The sequence below is a fragment of the Akebia trifoliata genome, chromosome 3 (genome assembly GCF_017979445.1).
Source record: "Akebia trifoliata isolate Shusen 1 chromosome 3, ASM1797944v1, whole genome shotgun sequence".
Taxonomy (NCBI): Eukaryota; Viridiplantae; Streptophyta; class Magnoliopsida; order Ranunculales; family Lardizabalaceae; genus Akebia; species Akebia trifoliata.
In genome coordinates, this window is record NC_141377.1 from 4,817,367 (window position 1) to 4,838,250 (window position 20,884).

A 20,884-nucleotide genomic window follows, 5' to 3' on the forward strand; every position below is an offset into this window, starting at 1 on the left:
GATTTATAAAGTGACTACCGTCAAATTCATTTTGCTCTGAATTTTTTTTTTTTTTTGACGAAAACGTGATCATTCACATTTTGGTAATTAAAAGGAACAGTTAGCCGGAATCATAAATAACTCATTTTCAGCTCATGAAATGCTAATTTACCCACGAAATTATATTTGAGTGTTTAATTTGACCATAGCAATCAACTTGTTAATTTTGACCAATTATTTTTAGATTGATAGGTCACCATTAATGGTGAAGAGTAAGTTCATACAAAATTCACTCCAACAATATCCTACCCTTAAGCATATTCTCTATAACTATGAGTCTTCATGAATTCAACAAGTGCACAACTATACCCAGGTTCAAGAATTAACTCATAATCTCTCCACCATTGCATGAAGCTACTCTTCTTCAAGAATGTCTCGGGCGATAACGCGAAATTATTTATCAAACCCATAACATAACTTTCAAACTTCATCAAATCCTCCCTTAATGAATCTTCTCTTCCCCCACTTGTTCCTTCTCCATTTTTCAACGTTCGGGTTAAGATTTTCGCTTCCTCCACATGAGCCCAAAAGCAAGAATCCTTCGTTTGATCAAGTGCCGTGGTTCGGGTCCTAGCCTTCCCTTCTTCTTTCTTCTCCACCTCTTCTTGCCATCTCTCCAACATTATATAGTGATGTTGTCTTCCTAGAGTTTTATAATCCTTCTTACCATGCACCTTATAGTAGTCAGCAATATCAAGTGGTTCAACCATTCTTCTATAATTTGTTCCCCCAAAGAGCCAACGGATCCGAAAGCCTACCCCTTGTTTCTTAGGCTTACTCTCAGTTTCTCTTACAATGTCTTTCCAATAGTTTGTTAGGATGTTTTTGTATTTGATGACATCCATGTCTCGTTGCATCCGTCGGTTCTTGTAACAATCATAATAGCCCATATCAACACCCTTACATACCTTCTTGTACCACTCTAGAAGAGCCATATTTAGTTTGATATCAGTCAGTTTCTTTACTGAATCGGAACGGCTCCTCATGTTGTTGAGACAATTCGATCGTTCACGATTCTCCATCGCTACCACCAGAGCATCATTTTCAATGTTCTGTTGCTGCAATGGGTTTTGAGAATTCAAGTAGAGTGAATTTGTGGAAGAAAAAAAAAATCAAATTGAAGCCCATTCTTACTTTGAGTCCAATTGCTTTAAGTTGTAGAACGAGCCCTCCCCGAAGCGAAGATGGCAAACGTGGAATCTCTAGATCTCCTTTGTATACAATTCTGCCCTTTAGGTGTTCCAAGATCTCTCCATAATCGACGAATTCAACGTCTTGCACTCCACGGGTTCTTTCAATTTCTTCCCCAATTGTTGCCATTAATTCCAAAATTGATTCCGGGTCCTCAAAACAAGCATAACCCACTCGAGAACACAATAGAAATGTGCCAAAAGGCTTATAACCACTTGTTCGGATAGACGAATTGTGAACAAGAGATGGATTGTTGGGGGAGATGAACAACCGAGGAACGATGTCGAAGTAGGAGACAAAGTGGAGAAATTGATGATTCCATGTTTGTCGATCGGATATGGCTTGTAAGAGACCATAATCACCAATAAGAGGTGATCCAAATGTGATGCAAAGAGGGAGATAGGGGGAAGATGGTGTGATGTTCTCTAATAACCATAGTGTGTATAGAGTTGCAATTGATCCTCCTAATGAGTGACCAGTGATTATCATTGGACTTGATTTTCCCAACTTCACAAATAACAAAATTAACAAATTAACATTCAAATTTTACTTTTTTTTTATTTAAAAAAAAAAAAAAAAAAAGAGAGAAAGATAGAGAGTACTTGATTGTAGAGGTGAGAGAGCTCATCAAAGAGAGAGCTAAAAAGGGTGATGGCCTCTTTGTTAATAGAGAACGAAGGGTTGTCTTTGCTGCATAGGAATTCAAAGAGATTGTGATTTTGTTCAAGTGTAGGTGATGGGATCAAGACTTCTTGTTGATGATCTCTGCTACAAGACCCAAAAGCTATAATTGTGTAATTGGGTTGTTCATAAGCTTTGTATCTAACTAAGAAACGAGATGATCGATCCGTAGAAATGTCAATGTCATCGTCGTAGACATTCGAAATCGCAGCCCATGAACGATGAACAAGATCAGACCCAATCACCAAATCTGCCAATTCAAGTCCATAGCTAAACCTACAAGAAACAACAAAGAAGAACAACTTAATGTTTTAAGAAATAATTTGGTTTCTAATTGAGAAAAAACAAAGGTTTCACTGACAAAGATTGATGAGGTGAAGAGTGTGGACTACTTGATGAACCATTAATTCTCTGTAACAAGTTATTAGAAAAATGTTAGAGAAAATAAGAAAAAATCAAAATCAAATTTTGAAATTTGGAACAATTTCTACATTTGAAAACAAGATTACCCTCATTTTAATGAAGTTGACACTGATTTGGATACAAGACTATTAAAATATATCAAAAGTTCATATATATATATAAAGTACTTTGAAAACTTTGTAAATCTAACATTATTTCTCCTTATTATATATAGATTTACTAATAGACATGGTGGAAGAGTAGGAAAGTAGAACTCAACTTGCTAAGATTCTTGAGAAAAGTTTCTAGGTCAAAGCCTTCTCAATTAAGGGTCGTGGTCTAGACTTCTAGTCCAGTGGTCATTGATGCACCACGTGGCATTTTTTGGTTGGGGGGTTAATGTCGACATATCCCTTGAAGAAAACTTTTGAGGTCCAATAATGTATGAATCTCGTACCTAGGAAACATGTGTTTCTCTTCCCCTCTCATCTCAGCCTTTCAATGTGGTGGGACCACATCATCAAAATCAGGCTGATAGGTAGGGCTATCAACGGACCAGATTTTGGCCTGTCCACCATGGATGTGGATTGGGTCCATTTAGTAACCAGAGTGGGCCGGGTATGCCCGATTCTTGTTCAGGCCGGGTTCGGGGCTTGGAAGAATCGGTCAGTCTAACGGCTCGGTCCGATTTGGCTCAGTAACTTGTGTTATAATTTTATTTATTGAAAATACTTGGACAAGTATTTTTTATTTGGCCCGACTCAACCGTGATCCTTAAACGGGTCAGATTTGGGATAAAATTTTGAACCCGATTAGAATCAGGTCATTAGTGGCCGAGCCATGTTGATTGCTAAGGCTTACCGATTGCATTTCTCATCATGGTTTTAAGCAATATTATATGTCTCACATTGATACCGAATTAACTTGTTTAAGTCATCTCGTCTTCGATGATTCAAATCGTCGTGAGGCACCCTTTTACCATGGAAAGCAATAATTGATTTATTCTAATTTTACCAATTTTATTACATTCTTCTTTATATCTAATCTTACAAATATATTTATATTTAAAAGAGACAAATACCTCTCATTTATAAGTACATTTAAACCCCCTATTAGTGCATCCCCTGCCCTGCCCACGACGCAATATGTATATTGTAATTTGAGCTTGTAAGCTTCTTTACGCCGAATTGTGTAAATCTGTTTCCACACAACGAACAAGAAATTGAACATTAACTCGACTCTTCTCAATATTATATTGGAGAAACTGATTTGTCTATCCATCTCTGCTACTAAACATTCTCGAAAAATAAATTAAATAACAAATTAAACATCTAAAACCACCTCCCACACTTTCTCCCCTACATAGAACTTAGTCCAAAAGTTTCTACTATAACTAACACTCATTAAGAACAGAGAGAGTGGGGACTTGAAACCACTCACAGTCTCCACAACTGAATTCTACATTGTAGGAACTAACACCTTAATTAAGTGAAACTAATTAACTCCATAACCTCATACATTAAAGAAACAACCTACCATACAAAGTTTATTATCAATAAGAGGCAAGTACCATAGGTAAGGTAGAGATGAAGAGAGTTTGGAATACTAGATAAAAATTGCTCCAAAAGTTTCTCCCATAACTAACACTAATCAAGAACATAAATAATGGAGAGGTGACACCACTAGCACTCGCCACGACCGATTTCTACATAGTAGGAAGTAACACCTAAATACTCATACTTAGCTGATTTGACCATCAGAGTATAATTAATAGGTACCCTACTAAGCAACTAGAAAGACGACATAGGTGAGAAAGATTTTGTCGCACAAATCTCGAGATATATGGAAACCAAAAAATTCCCCCAACATTTATTTTTTTATGTACTTATCAAATGCATGACGCAATGAATTCCTTGGAGTCACCCTCCAGGGTCCAATTGACCCTCGACTCAATCAATTGCACGTAAGACTTTACGAGGGGGCAGTGCATGTGACCATGGGATTAGTCTCACCCAAAGGGTGAGGATACCCATGATAAGCTAATATATATACTAATCAAATGAATTATATTTTGAGTGTTTCGTTTGAACATAGAAATCAACCGGAAATTTTTTTATTTATTTTTTTTTTTTTGGGGGGGGGCAGGGTAAGTTAAAATCTTATTAGATAATTTTTACCTATCAAATTCATATTGATAAGTCACCATGAATGATGAAGAGTAAGCTTAAACAAAATTTGTACAAAATTGACTTTGGTGAGACGGGGTAAGTTAAAATCTTATTAGAGAAAAAATGAGGTCGAGATGACCTCTAAAGTACATCAACTAGATAATTTTTACCTATCAAATTCATATTGATAGGTCACCATGAATGATGAAGAGTAAGCTCAAACAAAATTTGTACAAAATTGACTTCAACATCCTTTCTTAAGTATTTTGTTTATAACTATTAGTCTTCATGAATTCAGTAAGTAAAGAACTATACCCAGGTTCAAGAATCAACTCATACTCTCTCCACCATTGCATGAAACTGCTCTTCTCCAAGAATGTCTCCGGAGATAATGCGAAATTCTTTATCAAACCCATGACATAACTTTCAAACTTCATCAAATTCTTCCTTGATTCTTCTCTTCCCTCACACCCTTCTTCTCCGTTTTTCAACATTTTGTTTAAGATTATTGCTTCCTCCACATGTGCCCAAAAGCAAGAATCCTCCGTTAGACGAAGTTCCATGGTTCGGGTCCTGACCTTCTGATCCCCTTCTGTTTTCACCACCTCTTCTTGCCATCTCTCCAACATTATATAATGATGTTGTCTTCCTAGAGTGTTGTAATCCTTCTTACCATGCACCTTATAGTAGTCAGCAATGTCGAGAGGTTCAACCATTTTTCTATAATTCGTCCCAGCAAAGAGCCAACGAGTCCGAAAAAAGACCGCTTGCTTTTGAGGCCTTCTCTCAGCTTCACTAACCATGTCTTTCCAGTAGTTTGTAAGGATGTTCTTATACTTGATAACGTCCATATCTCGTTGAGTTCGTCGGCTTTTGTAGCAGTCATAATAGCCCATGCCCACACCCTTACACACCTTTTTGTACCACTCTAGAAGGGCCATGTTTACTTTAATTCCATTAAGTTTCTTTGTTGGATCAGAGAGACGCCTCTCGAGGTCGAAACAATTCACTCGTTCGTGATTCTCCATGGCTACAACTAGAGCATCGTCTTCGATGTTTTGTTGCTGCAATGGGTTTTGAGAAGTCAAGTAAATTGTGATGAATTAGTGATAAAAGATTTCATAATTGAAGCCTATTCTTACTCTTGGATCACTAGAAAGCTACCTTCATTTTTTCAAGTCCAATTGCTTTTAGTTGTAGAACGATCCCTCCTCGAAGCGAAGATGACAACCGCCGAAGCTCTGAATCTCCTCTGTATAGGATTCTGCCCTTTAAGTGTTCCAAGACCTCTCCATAATCCACAAATTCAACGACTCGTGTTTCTTCCCCAATTGTTTCCATTAATTTCAAAATTGATTCGGAGTCCTCTAAACAAGCACAACCCGAACTAGAACACACGAGGAATGCACCAAAAGGCTTATAACCACTTGTTGGGAGAGACGAATCGAGAACAAGAGATGTATTGTTAGGTGAGATGAATATACGAGGAACGATGTCGAAGTAGGAGACTAAGTGGAGAAACCGATGGTTCCATGTTTGTCGATCGGATATGGCTTGTAAGAGACCGAAATCACCAATAAGAGGTGATCCAAATGTGATGCAAAGAGGGAGATTGGTGGAAGATGGTGTGATGTTCTCTAATAACCATAGAGTGTACAGAGTTGCGACCGATCCTCCTAAGGAGTGACCAGTGATAACCAGTGGACTTGATTTGCTCAACTTCACAAATAATACAAATGACACAAATAACACAAATCAATATTAAAATTTTACTTGTTAAATAAAAGAAGAGAAAAATTGTGAAAAAAAAAAAGAGATAGTGAAGTACTTGATTGTGGAGGTAAGAGAGTTCATCAAGGAGAGAGCTAAAAAGGGTGATGGCCTCTTTGTTAATTGAGAACAAAGAGTTGTCTTTGCTGCATAGAAATTCAAATAGAGAGTGATTTTGTTCAAGTATAGGTGATGGGATCAAGACTTCTTGATTATGATCTCTGCTACAAGACCCAAAAGCTATAATTGTGTAATTGGGTTGATTATAAACTCTGTATCTAATCGAGAAGCGCGGCGATTGGTCCACGGGTTTCACCATTAATAGTTCATCGTTGTAGACCATCGAAATCGCTGCCCATGAATGATGAAGAAGATCAGATCCAATCACAAAATCTGCCAATTCAAGTCCATAGCTAAACCTACAAGAAACAACAAAGAAGAATTGAGTGTTTTAAGAAATCATTTGGTTTCTAATTGAGAAAAATAAAGGGTTTTTAATTCACTTACATAGGTTGATGTGGTGAAGAGTGTGAACCACTTGATGGATCATTTCTCTGTAACAAGTTAGAATTATTTTGAGAAACTAAGAAAATAACCCAAATTTTAAGATTGAAAAGATTGTTATTTTCTCAAAGGATCGATTACCTTCATTTTAATGGAGTTCATAGCATGGAAAGATGGAAACTTGTTCTTGTTCTGGCAATCTTAGTTCCTTCAAATAAATAAATAAAATCATATAAAATAAATAAATAAATAATCAACAATACCCTCATTCAGAATTCTTGGTAAACTCAGAAATCAGAAAGCCTTGAACTTGGGATGAAGATCACTTAAAATCATTCTAATAGTGCTGCAGAGAATTTCCAATCTCCCTTTAGTTTGATCTAATTTTTTTTTTCAAATGGACACAAAAAGGAGGAAAGAGAGAAGATTCACCATTGTTGCAGGTAAGAAATCTTCAAAAAAATTGGGTTTTTTTTTCTAAGTGGCTTTACATATTAAAATAATGGGTCAGATTCCAAAAATGCCCCTGATAAATCTCAATATTCTATGAGAAGGAAGCCCTAAAAAACCATTTATATTCTTCTCTATCAATAGATCTAACCTTCGTAGAACTAAACCATTGTGTTGAGATCGTGCAGAGCTGCCATTGATCTTGATCATTGTTCTTCGTAGATTTTCGATCTTCAAGTTGAATCTTGTATCTTTCATCTTCTCCAAGCTTCAATAATCCCAAGTAAGATCTCTTTGTTGCCATCAAGTGTTTAATCTTTTTTAATTTTTTATAAGTTTTTAATATCTCTTTGATTTTCTATATATTCTTCAACCATCAATACTTCCAAGTGTGCGTTTTTATTCCTTCAAGTGTTTTTCATAATTTTTTGAATAATGATTTTCGAACTAGAAAAAGTCTTGGGCAATACTTGGCTGACATACTACGGATGCAAAACCACAGATATGTTTTATCGGGATACACAAATGCAAATCTCATAAAATATGCATTTGTGTATCTCAGAAAATAGATCTATGAGTATTGACCATGATGGCTTTCTAGTTAGAATATCAACACTCTAATTTTTTTTTATTTTTGACGATTAAGATCTCTTTGGTGCCAAGTGGTATTTTCTTTTTTCTTTTTTTTGTTTTTATTAGGAGTGTTGATATTCTAACTAGAAAGTCTTTATTCAGTCAATACTTGACTAACAAAACCATAGATCTGTTTTCTCAAGATATGCAAATGCCCATCTTTTATGAGGATTTACATTTGTGTATCCCGAGAAAATGAATCTATAGTTCTATGTCCATAACATGTCAATCAAGTATTGATCGAGTGAAGATTTTCTAATTAGAAAATCATTACTCTTCTTTTTTTTTTCTTTTTTTTTTAGTACTGATTTTCTAACTAGAAAATCTTTGACTTTCTAGTTAGAAAATCATTATTCTTTTTTTTTTTTTTTTTTTTTTTTGAGGACTGATTTTCTAATTAGAAAATCTTTACTCAGTCAATACTGGGCTAACATGGCACAAACAAGGAACCATAGATTCTTTTTCTCGGGATACACAATTGCAATCTTTTATGTGGATTTATGTTTATGTATCTCGAGGAAATTGATCTATGGTTCCATGTTGATAACACATCAACTGAGTATTGGCTGAGTGAAGACTTTCTGTTAGAAAATCATTTTAGTGTTCAGCCAATGAATATAATGTGCTTGGGTTGAGTCACCGTGAAAACTATGAAGTAAACAATAGGTCCCGTTCGGGAACCAACGTCTTTGTTCTATATGGGTTAAAAATTCGGATTGGGCTGATTTTTTGTGGGGATGATCTCTATAGTGAGAAGATTATCCTCACAAAAAATCAGGCTAATATAAAACTTCTAATCCTGTCAAAAGTAATTAAGAATTATGGATCATCAATTTTTTATCGTTAATTTGTAAATCATTTTTTTATGGGGTTAGAAGTTTCAGATTAGGCTGATTTTTTCGTTAAAGATCATCCTCACAAAAAATAAGTCAAATCCAAAACTTTTAAATCATGTAGGACAAATTTTAATTGTCAAACGCTACCCGTAAATAACAATAAGTATTTGTATGTTTGAATTTAGATATACATTATATTAATATTTATAGTCAAAATTTCTTAAAACAGTATAGTTTGAGGACATAATATGAAATTAGAAGACCAAAAATAGTAATGCACGTCCAACACAGAAGTACTTCTAACTAATTTAAAACAAGAGAATTGCTATTGTCACTCCAACTTTCACTTAATTTCTTAAATTATTTATCACACCTGATTAAAGTTTAATACGCACAACTCATGCATTACAAAAGTTTAGTCCAAGTTATTACCTTAACATTACAAAGCATAGTAACATATTCAAAAAAAACTTCAACAAATAGAAATCGAGAGAGAGAGAGAGAGAGAATTTCTATTGGCACCCCAATTTTTACGTATTCTCCGTCATTTACTCTCTTTTTTTAGTTTAATTGAACTGTAATAAAGTAAAAGTTGGTGTGCCAATAGAAGATCTCCAAAACTAAAGGAGTATTCTGGAGTGATTTGCTCTTAAACTTCTAATTGAGCCTATTCCACTGTCCAACCTCTCTCTAATGGGATACTGTACAAACACATCTTCCTATGTTTGTGTTAGGAAAAAAAAAGAGTTGCTATTGCCACATCAATTTTTATTAATGCCACACCAATTCATAGGTAAACGACCAAAGAATTGCACCAGTTGGTGCGGCATTAGTAAAAGTTGGTGTGGCAATAGTAACTCTAATACACACACACCAAAAAAAATAATAATAATAAATAATCATTTTCAATGTGTTTTATGGCCTAGTTAATACATTATTGGCCGAAAGAGTCTTTGATCAAGTTACTTTTGGCTCATAGAGCCTCTGACTCTATATTAATCAAGGTCAGTATTTACGTCGAGCTTCTGAATCTATCATAATCATGCTTATTAAGATTCATATAAGGAAAATCAGTTTCTTTTTCGGATTAAAATCCGTCAGGTTTTGAACTTAGCTTTAATCGATTATGGCCCAATCGAGGCCCTTTTGACTTGACCTACTTGTTTATCTTCTTCTATACCGTACGAATGGGCATATGATTTGTCATTTCTTTCCACAATCAATCAATGTGCAACTATTATCTCATTGATGACACATTCGACAATAATCTCTTAGATTTTCATCGGCAAAACAGATTCTCCTTATTTGTTAAGTGCAAATCCTTACTCGATTTTATGTATCTAGATTGAGATACCCCTTTGATTGTTAGTCTTTTGTGAGAGACCAATGAAAATAATTAAAATGGCCGAAATACCCTCCTCCCTAATCTCTTGCGAAAAGAAAAACAAATATTGATCCCCCTCCCCAACCCACTAAAAAAAACATTGTCAATCTTTAAAAGCCAACATTTTGGCCTACATAGCCAATTTTCGAATAAAACACCCCAGGGGAACTAAGTTCAAATTCCGCCGATTAAATAATTTAATTTACATACCAAGAATAAAAAATGAAAAATAAAAATCCAATCTTGGCACCCTAAAGCATTAAACATGGGAAATAAAAGACCTAATTACATTTTCATTTGTTAAAAAATTAAAAACCCTCTACGAGATGACCATCAAACTCTCAAACAAAAAGATAAGGAAAATTACTGAAAGTTCCCGATGGAGGGTTTTCTTTCTTAATAGTCCTGGAATTCTGGGTTGTAGCTTGATGGTAAACCTTTTTTTTTCTTCTTGATGGTCCTCATCATTGTTGACCTCGACAATTTTTAAAATTGTCGAACTCGACGTTGTAAGACCCACTTTTTTTCAACTAAAATACATGAAAGGATCGATTAAAAACTTGATATAACTTGTCTAAATGACTTCAAACCAAAAGAATCATTTTTGATTGATTTTCATCCAGAAACGATGTAAAAAAATTGAAAAAACCCTTATTTTCTACATACGTCTTCAAAATGCTTGAAAATTGTTTCTTCCTTCTCAAATCTTCAACATCAGAATGAAGTCTCCTTAACTTGATTGGGATCCTTAAAATCTAATTTTTTGAATTAAAATGGTGACTTCGAACAGTTAAGGTATATTCGACATTTCAATCGTGAGAAATGTGAGGAGTGAGGTTCAGCGACTGATTAGGAAGAAAAGTTTTACTAAACGGACAATTAAGAGAAGCCCTAAAAGTTAGGGACTATTTAGAAAAAATTTCCTTCACCAGGGACCTTGAAGTAATTGTCCCAAAAAAATAGTCATTAAAGCAAACCAACTACATTTGACATGTACTCATATTATAAAAAATAAAAATTGTCAACCCAATATCCTATCTTGCAAAAGATGACACCTAAGCCATAATCGTGAGTATCTTAAAATAATCAAACTATCAACAACTAATTTTAATTTTCCTTAGTATTTTCTTTAAGACATGGTTGGAGTTTACTTGAAATACTACATGGTAACATTGAATCTCAACCTCTCTCTTTCATTGTTCTTCCATTTGAGATAGAATTTTGGAGGGAAAACAAGGATTTTTGCATGATTTAAAAGAAAAAGAAAACAAGAGTTGTGATAACATGACGCCCCCTTCTAACACACGCCTCCTATACCCCCATCACAGAATCGTAGATCATTTGCATTGGGATATACAAGAAAAAGATATATCATTATGCGTATCCCAAGGCAAATGATCTACAGTTATGTGATGAGGGCGTTTGAAAATCATTACACAAAAAACAATTGTTAGCACATTGAAAAAGAAGAATAATGAATGCACATGATAAATCATACGCAATCTATACGCGGCTAATGTGGTAAGAGCACAGAATCGCAGATCTTTTCCTTGTATATCCCGAAGAAAAAGATCTATGATTTTGTGCCCTTGTCATATCAACCGCATATAGACCACGTATGATTTTTCACATGCTTTCATCATGACTTGAAAAAGAATCAAGGTCAAAGGCATATGTCATCAATTTCACTTTCTTGGGTATCTCTAGTTTATACAAATGTCCTCAAAAATCATTTCTTTTGGGGTATCAGCATCATGCATTCATGCCTTATTTTCAAGTTTAAGGGCCCATTTTCTATCTTGAATCCAAGATGGGACGTCAAACCTTGAGTGTCCTACCCCTCTTTGTCTATTGGAAGACTTTTTGGATTAGTGACAGAGTTTAGAGTGAGTGTATCCACCCATCCATGCTTGTGAGTTGTAACTACTCATTTTAGAAAAGGGCCTTGTTAACGTTAAGAGCACAGTTCAATAAATACACTTTGGAAATGGTACTATGTATCGAAAATGCCCTTTATTATTTTATTTTTTATTTATTAAAATACTCTCATATGCTTATTCCCAATGTGTATTATTGCACTTTAACAAAACCCTTTTAGAAAATATAAAAATGTAAAATAAAGATTGTACTTGTCATTGCCCAAACATATCATTTACATATCGGTTTGGTTCAGTCGACTCAAGAAATGACACAAAATCTTGATTAGGTAAACACAAAATCTAACTATTGAAATCATCCTTGAAATAAGTGTCATCAGAATATGTTTTATTGAGATATGCATAAAATCTTAACGGTTAGATTTTGCGTTTACACTGTTAAGATCTTGTATCATTTCTTGGGTTAGCGGAACCGACCCTTGTATATTTTCTCCTAACTACTGCTAGTTGTTTTCTTGTGGAATAGATATGACTCTCTCTACACCCAACGTTATCAACATTGTTATACATGTGAGGTGTATATTCAGACCTCGAGAACAAATTGACGAGAGACACAATTCCCAATTAAGCATGTATGATAGGCCGTGTTATCTTACTGACACGTGGTCAACATATGAAAAAGGTTGCGCATGATTCTTAAGAGTTGGTATGTGTCAAAATTTCTATGAGTTAAAATGAGTAAACCAGCATACGTTATGACCAATAGAAATGGAATCCTATAAATATGCAGTAAACGAAGGTAAACTAATGTAATTTCAAATAAAATTACCTCTACAATCTACAAAAATTGATACTCACTTGATCTTTGGAGTACATTCACATGGTTTCCAGAGTTAAAAGAAGAAGCAAATACCATCAACAAATTTACTGTTGATTTATACATTTATATATACTAACAAAGGCTTGTTGTTGCTATTGATAGAGATGGCTACTGTTCCTGAGGTGTGTCTCAGTTCAGGATGTCGAATGCCTCTTGTCGGCATGGGCGTGGCAGTCTACCCTTGGATAGGATCGGAGAAAATAAAGGAGGCATTGATTGGTGCTATCAAGGTTGGGTATAGGCACTTCGACACATCTTCTGTGTATATGACTGAGCAGTCTCTTGGTGAAGCTATAGCGGAAGCACTTCAACTTGGCCTCATTAAATCTCGGGATGAACTCTTTATCACCTCCAAGCTTTGGTGCAATGATGGACATCATGATTGTGTCATCCCCGCCCTTCAAAAGACTCTTCGGTAACATTCACACCCCCCCCCCCCCCTCTCTTCGATAAAATAACCTTCTCACACGCACATGCAAATATATATATATATATATGGGAAATGTTCAGCACCCTAAGTTTTACCACACACTTTAACAAACGTTTTTTGTCCTACATGGATTATAAGTTTTGGAATGGGCTGATTTTTGGTGAGGATGATCTCTATGATTAGAAGATCATCCTCCCCAAAAATCAGCCCATTCCGAAATGTTTAGCCCCATGTTTACAAGTTGAAAAATTATGGACCGTCCATTTTTTGTAAATCATTTTTTATGGGGTTAGAAGTTTTGGAATGAGCTGATTTTTGGTGAGGATGATCTCCTCACCATAGAGATCATCCTCACAAAAAATCAGCTCATTCCGAAACTTCTAACTCATGTAAGACAAAACGCGTTTGTTAAAGTGTGTGGTAAAACTAAGGGTGGCGAACGGGACCCTATATATATATATATATATATATATATATATATATATATATAGGGAAATGTTCAGCAACAAACATTTTGACAAACATTTTGGCAAAACATTTTTCAAAATATGGGTTAGAGGTTTTGGAATGGGCTGATTTTTGGTGAGGATGATCTCTACGGTGAGGAGATCATCATCACCAAAAATCAGCCCATTCCAAAACCTCTTACCCATCAAAAATGGCTTACAAAAAATGGACGGTCCACGATTTCCCAACTTGTAAACATGGGGTTAGAAGTTTTGGAATGGGCTGATTTTTGATGAGGATGATCTCCTCACCATAGAGATCATGCTCATCAAAAATCAGCCCATTCCAAAACCTCTAACCCATGTTTTGAAAAATGTTTTGCCAAAATGTTTGCCAAAATGTTTGTTGCTGAAAGGGACCCATATATATATAGGGTCCCGTTCGCCACCCTTAGTTTTACCACACACTTTAACAAACGCGTTTTGTCTTACATGAGTTAGAAGTTTCGGAATGAGCTGATTTTTTGTGAGGATGATCTCTATGGTGAGGAGATCATCCTCACCAAAAATCAGCTCATTCCAAAACTTCTAACCCCATCAAAATTGATTTACAAAAAATGGACGGTCCACGATTTTTCAACGTGTAAACATGGGGCTAAACATTTCGGAATGGACTGATTTTTGGGGAGGATGATCTTCTAATCATAGAGATCATTCTCACCAAAAATCAGCTCATTCCAAAACTTCTAACCCATGTAGGACAAAAAACGTTTGTTAAAGTGTGTGGTAAAACTTAGGGTGCTGAACATTTCCCATATATATATATATATATATATATGGGTCCCGTTCGGCACCCTTAGTTTTACCACACACTTTAACAAACGTGTTTTGTCTTACATGAGTTAGAAGTTTTGGAATGGGCTGATTTTTGGTGAGGATGATCTCTATGGTGAGGAGATCATCCTCACCAAAAATCAGCTCATTCCAAAACTTCTAACCCCATCAAAAATGGTTTACAAAAAATGGACGGTCCACGATTTTTCAACGTGTAAACATGGGGCTAAACATTTCGGAATGGGCTGATTTTTGGGGAGGATGATCTTCTAATCATAGAGATCATCCTCACCAAAAATCAGCCCATTCCAAAACTTCTAACCCATGTAGGACAAAAAACGTTTGTTAAAGTGTGTGGTAAAACTTAGGGTGCTGAACATTTCCCTATATATATATATATATATATATATATATATATATATATATATATATATATATATATATAGAGTTGCGTTATTACGACCCCCTTTGCGACCCCCTTTGCGACACACCTTTTTGTCTTATATGGGCAAAAATGTTTGGAATGGGCTGATTTTTTGTGAGGATGATCTCTATGGTGAGGGGATCATCCTGGCAAAAAATCAGCCCATTCCAAAACTTCTAGACCGTCCGATTTTTGTTGAAAAATTATAGACCGTCCAATTTTTGTAAATCAATTTTGATGGGGTTAGAAGTTTTGGAATGGGATGATTTTTTGCCAGGATGATCCCCTCACCATAGAGATCATCCTCACAAAAAATCAGCTCATTCCAAACATTTTTGCCCATATAAGACAAAAAGGTGTGTCGCAAAGGGGGTCGCAAAGGGGGTCGTAATAACGTGACCCATATATATATATATATATGTAGATGCAAGAATTCGCTCTACACTTTTCCTCTCTCCTAGTTCGGGCGGACCTACAAATTAGCCCACTCCGACGATCAAGTTAGACAAGTTGATCAATGCTTATTTAGTTTCAAAGAGAAGAAAAATTCGAACCTCCTTTACCCATAGCCCTCTTCCTTTTATAAATATTGAACTTGATCGTTTTCTGTGCCATCCTTTGAAATGACCCAGGGTAGTTAGTTTACTAAGGGCAATTAGCTCACTCCCTGACATGTCAGCTACAGGAGTTGTTGCAACTGCCCTGCCATTTCTAAGATAATCAGAGCTGATCTGACATGATGTGAGTTGTTAGAGCTATCAATCAATGGCACATCTGTCAGATCTGTCTTGCCGAACTACTTAATTATTCGGTGGCTCAGGTCCGAGATGGGTATCCATGCATCCGAAGAGTTTAATAAGCTGGGCCTACATAACAATCCATCTGAGCTACGAGTCCATATTTTTGAGCTTTGTTCGAGCCACGTGTCCATGTTTGAGAATTTCCCCCACAATATATATATATATATAGGGTAGCGTTCAATGGCAAACTTTTTGGCAAAACATTTTTCAAAACATGAGTTAGAAGTTTTGGAATGGGCTGATTTTTGGTGAGGATGGTCTCTACGGTGAGGAGATTATCATCACCAAAAATCAGCCCATTCCAAAACTTCTATCCCCATCAAAAATAATTTTCAAAAAATAGACGATCCACGATTTTTCAACTTGTAAACATGGGTTAGAAGTTTTGGAATGGGCTGATTTTTGGTGAGGATGATCTCCTCACCGTAGAGATCATCCTCACCTAATCAAGGGACATATGTAAAAACAATGTAACATTAATAAAATTTCAAAATATGGGTTAGAAGTTTCGGATTTAGCTGAACCATATATATATATATATATGGGGAACGCTAACGTCCAAGATCTCATGGGACGTTTGCATTCTTCACCACATTTTTTCCAATAATATTCCTACTAATTTTGTCTTTTAGTGAAAAATATAATGATATATTAGTCATTTTACATAATAAATGTGTCTTTTACATAATTAATGTTGAGGACATTTATTTTTTAAATTTAATATTTTGTTTGTAATAAATATTTTGGCTATTAATGCAAATAAGCATTTATTATATAAAAGACCAACACACCCCTATCTTTTTCACTAAAAGACAAAATGGGTAGGGATATTATTGAAAAATAATGTAATAGACAATGTTAACGTCCCAATAAAGTCTTGGATATATATATATATTGATCAAGATCAATACAAAATATTGAATATTTTGAAAATATTTTGGTTGAGACAGTATCAATTTTTTTTCTTGATATTTCCTGGAGATGAGATTTTAAACCTACCTAGATCAATATGTAACAATGATAGGATACCATAATCTAAAATGTAAAATTTAGTTCAATGAAATCATCTTATTTACCAGGACAACTAGGATTGCCAATGGGCCAGGTTTTGGCCCAACCTCGCTTGTAATGAACCAGGTTCGGTAATTTCCCCTATATTTTTATTACGAATAGTGATTAATGCACGCGGTTGGGTACGTGGCTGACATGTCAAGGGTGCAGAACCATATATCTTTTCTGTGTATATCCCGAAGAAAAGAGCTATGGTTCACGTCAACCGTGTGTATTCGTTATGACTCTTTTTTTTATAGTACTCTTCATAACATAATAAGGAACCCATTTAAATAAAAAGATAACCATTAAAAACATATAAATAATAGCCTTGAAAAGTATTTAGATAATTAAAATTTCCCCTCTAATTTTGTGTAGAGCTCTTCAATTGGAGTACCTTGATCTCTATCTTATACACTGGCCAGTGAGCTCAAAACGAGGAAAGTTTACGATACCAATTCCCAAGGAGGACCTCATTCAAATGAATGTCGAGTCTGTATGGGCCACCATGGAAGAGTGCCAAAGACTTGGCCTTACAAAATCAATCGGCGTTTCCAACTTTTCTTGCAAAAAGATCGAAATTTTACTCACCACAGCGAAGATCCCCCCTGCAGTAGTTCAAGTAAGCTTGTTTCCAACTAAGTATCTAAATTTATTTTTTTGGACTTTTTTTTACCAAAACGGTAGATAAAGATGGTTAAATTTTGTTGGGTTTTACAACCCAAAAACCACGGATCTAGAGTTTTCAGCATTCAATATATGGAAAATCGAAATGAATAGGTTATGAACTAAATATAAATTAATGATTCCAATAAGCTTCGATTTATCTTGATCAATCTTCAATGCTGCAAAACAATAGTTAATAGAAAAATATGGTGCACTACTCCAATCTCAACGTATGAAAGAGAGGGAACAGCCTCCACTATATAATAGTTCTCCTAAGTCTTGGCTCATCGTAGAAATTGTAGGAAAATATGAAGAAAATATCACTCTAGAGTCCAAAAGTTGGTCATGCAAGAGAGGGGACAGCCTCCACAATGGACCGAGATTTGTTAACGAAAAACAGTGCTAAATTGATGGACCAATGATGTGGCATCGTATGTATTAAAATTGAAGCAAAATCCAAGCATGAAAATCATTGAGAAATTTTCTTTAATATACGAAAACATGTAAATGACCTTATTTTAGTCCAAAAATGGAAGAGATGATCAAAGATACTTTTGGGAGTGATTAACAATTGAAATATTTGTTGAGTGTTGAGTGTTGTGTGATCCACCTCCACTCCCAAGTGTCATGTGCTCACGTATCGTGCCCCAATTCGACCGGTGACCACCTTATATTCATAGTTGCTCATTCCCCATCAAATCGGTTTTTTGAGGTTAATGGTTTGTCAACATGATATCTGAGCACTAGGTTCGTATAGGTCACGGGTTCTCCTCAAAGGAATTTTCCTCTCTTATGGGTGAAGGAGAGTGTTGACTGTTGTATTATCTGCAAACAATATGGATCAAGAGAAATTTGACCACTAGGACTCTCAAAAGAGTGAAAATTAGCTCAAAAACATTCTACTATGGTGTCAAGAGAGTAAAGATAAATAAAAAATGAGGAGAAAATCCTAGGATTTTGTGATCGGGAGTGTACGCATTTTGATAATTATAATCAAAATCTTGGTCATTTTTTGTTGTCCTATAACATGGGTATAAAAGAAAATTAAATATTAGTTAATATACAAATTGTATCTTTTTGGGAAAAAAAAATACCAAAAAGCCATTTTGGAAAAAAAAAAAATACTGATTGACATATGGTAATTTACCCATCTTTTTCTACCAATTTGGTAAATTTGTTTTTAATTTTTTTTATATTGTGATTTGGGTTAGTAATGATGGTTCATTATTTGAAAGGTGGAGATGAACCCACTTTGGCAACAAAATAAGCTAAGTGAGTTTTGTAAGAATAAAGGTATCATAATTGTTGCTTACTCCCCTTTGGGAGGCAAAGGAACTGCTTGGGGCAGCAACAGAGTTATGGAATGTGAGGTGCTTCAAGAGATTGGCAAGGCTAAAGGAAAGACTCATGCTCAGGTTCTAATATTTATTCTCCAACTACTTTTGTAATCCAACTTTTTTTAAAAAAGAAAAAGTTTGGTAAAAAAATTTAATTCCAAAAACAGTAAATGCACTGTTTTGGGAATTAAAATCAATAGTGTGCTGAATCGGAAATTTCATAATTTTTCATGCATGTTTGGTAAATCAGCCATCTTTTATCTATACTCATACAAGCATCATCGCTAGTGTTCCTTGCTATTTGAACAATATCAAATGCTCGTCAATTGGAACTTATGCAGATTTGTCTACGATGGTTATACGAGCAAGGGGTGTGTATGTTGGTGAAGAGCTTCAACGAGGAACGGATGAAAGAAAATCTAGAGATATTCAATTGTGAATTAAGCGAAGAAGATTTGAAAAAGATTAGTGAGATCCCGCAATCTAGAGGAAGTACTGGTGACTCTTTCGTCTCAGATAACGGACCCTTCAAATCTGAAGAGGAACTTTGGGATGGAGAGATTTGATTATAGATAGTAACTAAGACAATCATTTTCACTTGTGCAACTCGAAATAAATTTGTGTGGTATCTTAATAGTCCATTTAGTAAACTTTTCTTTTCTTAATAGTCCATGAACCCCATGTCATGTTGTAATATTTTTGAATTACCTAAAAACTACCCTTTTCTCATCTTACGTAGTTACGTTTTCCAATGGCGATTGCGATTATTTCTGACAATTTTTTACCATGAATGATATACTCTTAATTTTGAATATTTAAATGTAATTTTTTTTATTTATTTTAATGATTTATTAAAAAAATTGAAGGACGAAGTTGAGATTCTAAATTTTTTTTATGATTACATCGTAACTTTTAATTCACAATTATGATGTATGCATTTTGGGTATTTCGAGGAGATTTACTTAATATCAAAGTCAAAAAATTAAAAAAATGAAAAAATCCGGATCACATTTGCAATGTCGATTCTACTACTTATTATTGTCTAGTTCAATATATTTATTATTGCACTCACCACGTAATGTCGAGTTCACCACTTATTATTGTCTAATTCAACATTTTAATTGTCAAGTTCACCATTTTTTATTGTCAAGTTTGATAGTAATTAAACATGACTTAAGTCATCTTAAAAGCATCTAGTTCATCAATAACTATCGTTGAACTCAAAATATTAATATTACCAAACTCGATGATATAGATTATATTATTGATGAACTCGACACTTTTTAGTCATGTTTAATTATTGTCGAGTTCGACAATATTTTCACACAAAAATTGTTGATCTCGACAATAAAAATATTGAACTAGACAATAAAAAGTGGTAAACTCGACACTGTAAATATGATTAAGATTTTTTTCTTTTTTTCCGACTTTGATATTGAGTGAATCTCCTCGAAATACCTAAAATGTATATATCATAGTTGTGAAATAGACACTTGAATCAAAACTTACAACAAAATCATCAAAAAAAATAATAAAATTAGAATCCCAATTCCGTTATTCATTTTTTTTAACAAATTGTTGGAATAAATTAAAAAAGACATTAAAATGTTCAAAATTAAGAATTTATCATTTTTCTTTCATCATTCATGTGGAGGGCTAAAATCGTCTTCTATCCGGATCGTCCATTCGCACCATCAATGCGCATCTCGGGGTAGACACGTGGCATCATATAAAGAGAATTCTATCTTATTAGGGAATATTCCAAGTTTAAAAGGATTATTTTCCTTGTTATGTAATTGTTAATTTGGATAAGGGGCAATGTGGTAAATTATAATTAATTAGGGTTAAGACTCTAATTAGGATTTCTCTATTTAAAAACCTGGAGTTTATTGTAAAGAAGGAAAAGGACAGATGGAGAGGGGGAGAAGAGGCTATGTGTAAATCTGAGATCTATAGTGAAACGGCTTCCCGAACCCGTGGAGTAGGCACGTTTGCCGAACCACGTAAAAAATCTTTTGTGGTCTTTCTCTTTTTTGTTATTTTTTCTATTATTTCTATGATCTATTGATAAATGATCTTGCC

General features: G+C 34.7%; 3 protein-coding genes across 6 annotated transcripts; 1 reads left to right on the top strand and 2 right to left on the bottom strand.

Annotated features, from left to right (window-relative positions):
• Positions 1 to 196: 196 nt before the first annotated feature.
• Positions 197 to 2,555, bottom strand: LOC147405667 (senescence-associated carboxylesterase 101-like). The gene is made up of 5 exons (XM_086433453.1): positions 2,421 to 2,555; positions 2,273 to 2,322; positions 1,833 to 2,187; positions 1,174 to 1,737; positions 197 to 1,097 (listed from the first exon to the last, which is right to left on the bottom strand). Exons 1-5 carry the CDS (start codon positions 2,424 to 2,426, stop codon positions 291 to 293), a joined length of 1,782 nt encoding a protein of 593 aa, XP_086289579.1. The 5' UTR covers positions 2,427 to 2,555; the 3' UTR covers positions 197 to 290.
• Positions 2,556 to 4,563: 2,008 nt separating this feature from the next.
• LOC147405668 (senescence-associated carboxylesterase 101-like) lies at positions 4,564 to 7,542 on the bottom strand. 4 transcript variants are annotated; one of them, XM_086433456.1, is made up of 6 exons: positions 7,357 to 7,496; positions 6,897 to 6,963; positions 6,759 to 6,805; positions 6,310 to 6,670; positions 5,646 to 6,200; positions 4,564 to 5,545 (listed from the first exon to the last, which is right to left on the bottom strand). In XM_086433456.1, the coding sequence occupies exons 2-6, from the start codon at positions 6,915 to 6,917 to the stop codon at positions 4,739 to 4,741; spliced, it is 1,791 nt and encodes a 596-aa protein (XP_086289582.1). In that variant the 5' UTR covers positions 6,918 to 6,963; positions 7,357 to 7,496; the 3' UTR covers positions 4,564 to 4,738. The 4 variants fall into 4 exon arrangements, with proteins under 4 accessions (XP_086289582.1, XP_086289580.1, XP_086289583.1 ...); XM_086433454.1 differs by lacking the exon at positions 6,897 to 6,963 and having other exon boundaries at positions 7,357 to 7,542; XM_086433457.1 differs by lacking the exons at positions 6,897 to 6,963; positions 7,357 to 7,496 and adding an exon at positions 7,019 to 7,303.
• Positions 7,352 to 19,574, top strand: LOC147405669 (non-functional NADPH-dependent codeinone reductase 2-like). The gene is made up of 5 exons (XM_086433459.1): positions 7,352 to 7,488; positions 12,918 to 13,230; positions 17,178 to 17,421; positions 18,701 to 18,880; positions 19,144 to 19,574. Exons 2-5 carry the CDS (start codon positions 12,920 to 12,922, stop codon positions 19,366 to 19,368), a joined length of 960 nt encoding a protein of 319 aa, XP_086289585.1. The 5' UTR covers positions 7,352 to 7,488; positions 12,918 to 12,919; the 3' UTR covers positions 19,369 to 19,574.
• Positions 19,575 to 20,884: the final 1,310 nt, after the last annotated feature.

Excerpts from the sequence above, each read along its gene's own strand:
- LOC147405667 (XM_086433453.1), bottom strand. Across the intron at positions 2,188-2,272 it reads TCTTCACCTCATCAATCTTT|GTTTAGCTATGGACTTGAAT; the intron begins GTCAGTGAAACC and ends TGTTTCTTGTAG. Across the intron at positions 1,098-1,173 it reads TTAAAGCAATTGGACTCAAA|CAACAGAACATTGAAAATGA; the intron begins GTAAGAATGGGC and ends AACCCATTGCAG.
- LOC147405668 (XM_086433454.1), bottom strand. The coding sequence starts at position 7,509 with ATGGCAACAAAGAGATCTTACTTGGGATTATTGAAGCTTGGAGAAGAT. Across the intron at positions 6,806-7,356 it reads AATGGTTTAGTTCTACGAAG|AGAAATGATCCATCAAGTGG; the intron begins GTTAGATCTATT and ends AACTTGTTACAG. Across the intron at positions 6,671-6,758 it reads TCTTCACCACATCAACCTAT|GTTTAGCTATGGACTTGAAT; the intron begins GTAAGTGAATTA and ends TGTTTCTTGTAG.
- LOC147405669 (XM_086433459.1), top strand. The coding sequence starts at position 12,920 with ATGGCTACTGTTCCTGAGGTGTGTCTCAGTTCAGGATGTCGAATGCCT. Across the intron at positions 13,231-17,177 it reads GCCCTTCAAAAGACTCTTCG|AGCTCTTCAATTGGAGTACC; the intron begins GTAACATTCACA and ends AATTTTGTGTAG. Across the intron at positions 17,422-18,700 it reads TCCCCCCTGCAGTAGTTCAA|GTGGAGATGAACCCACTTTG; the intron begins GTAAGCTTGTTT and ends ATTATTTGAAAG.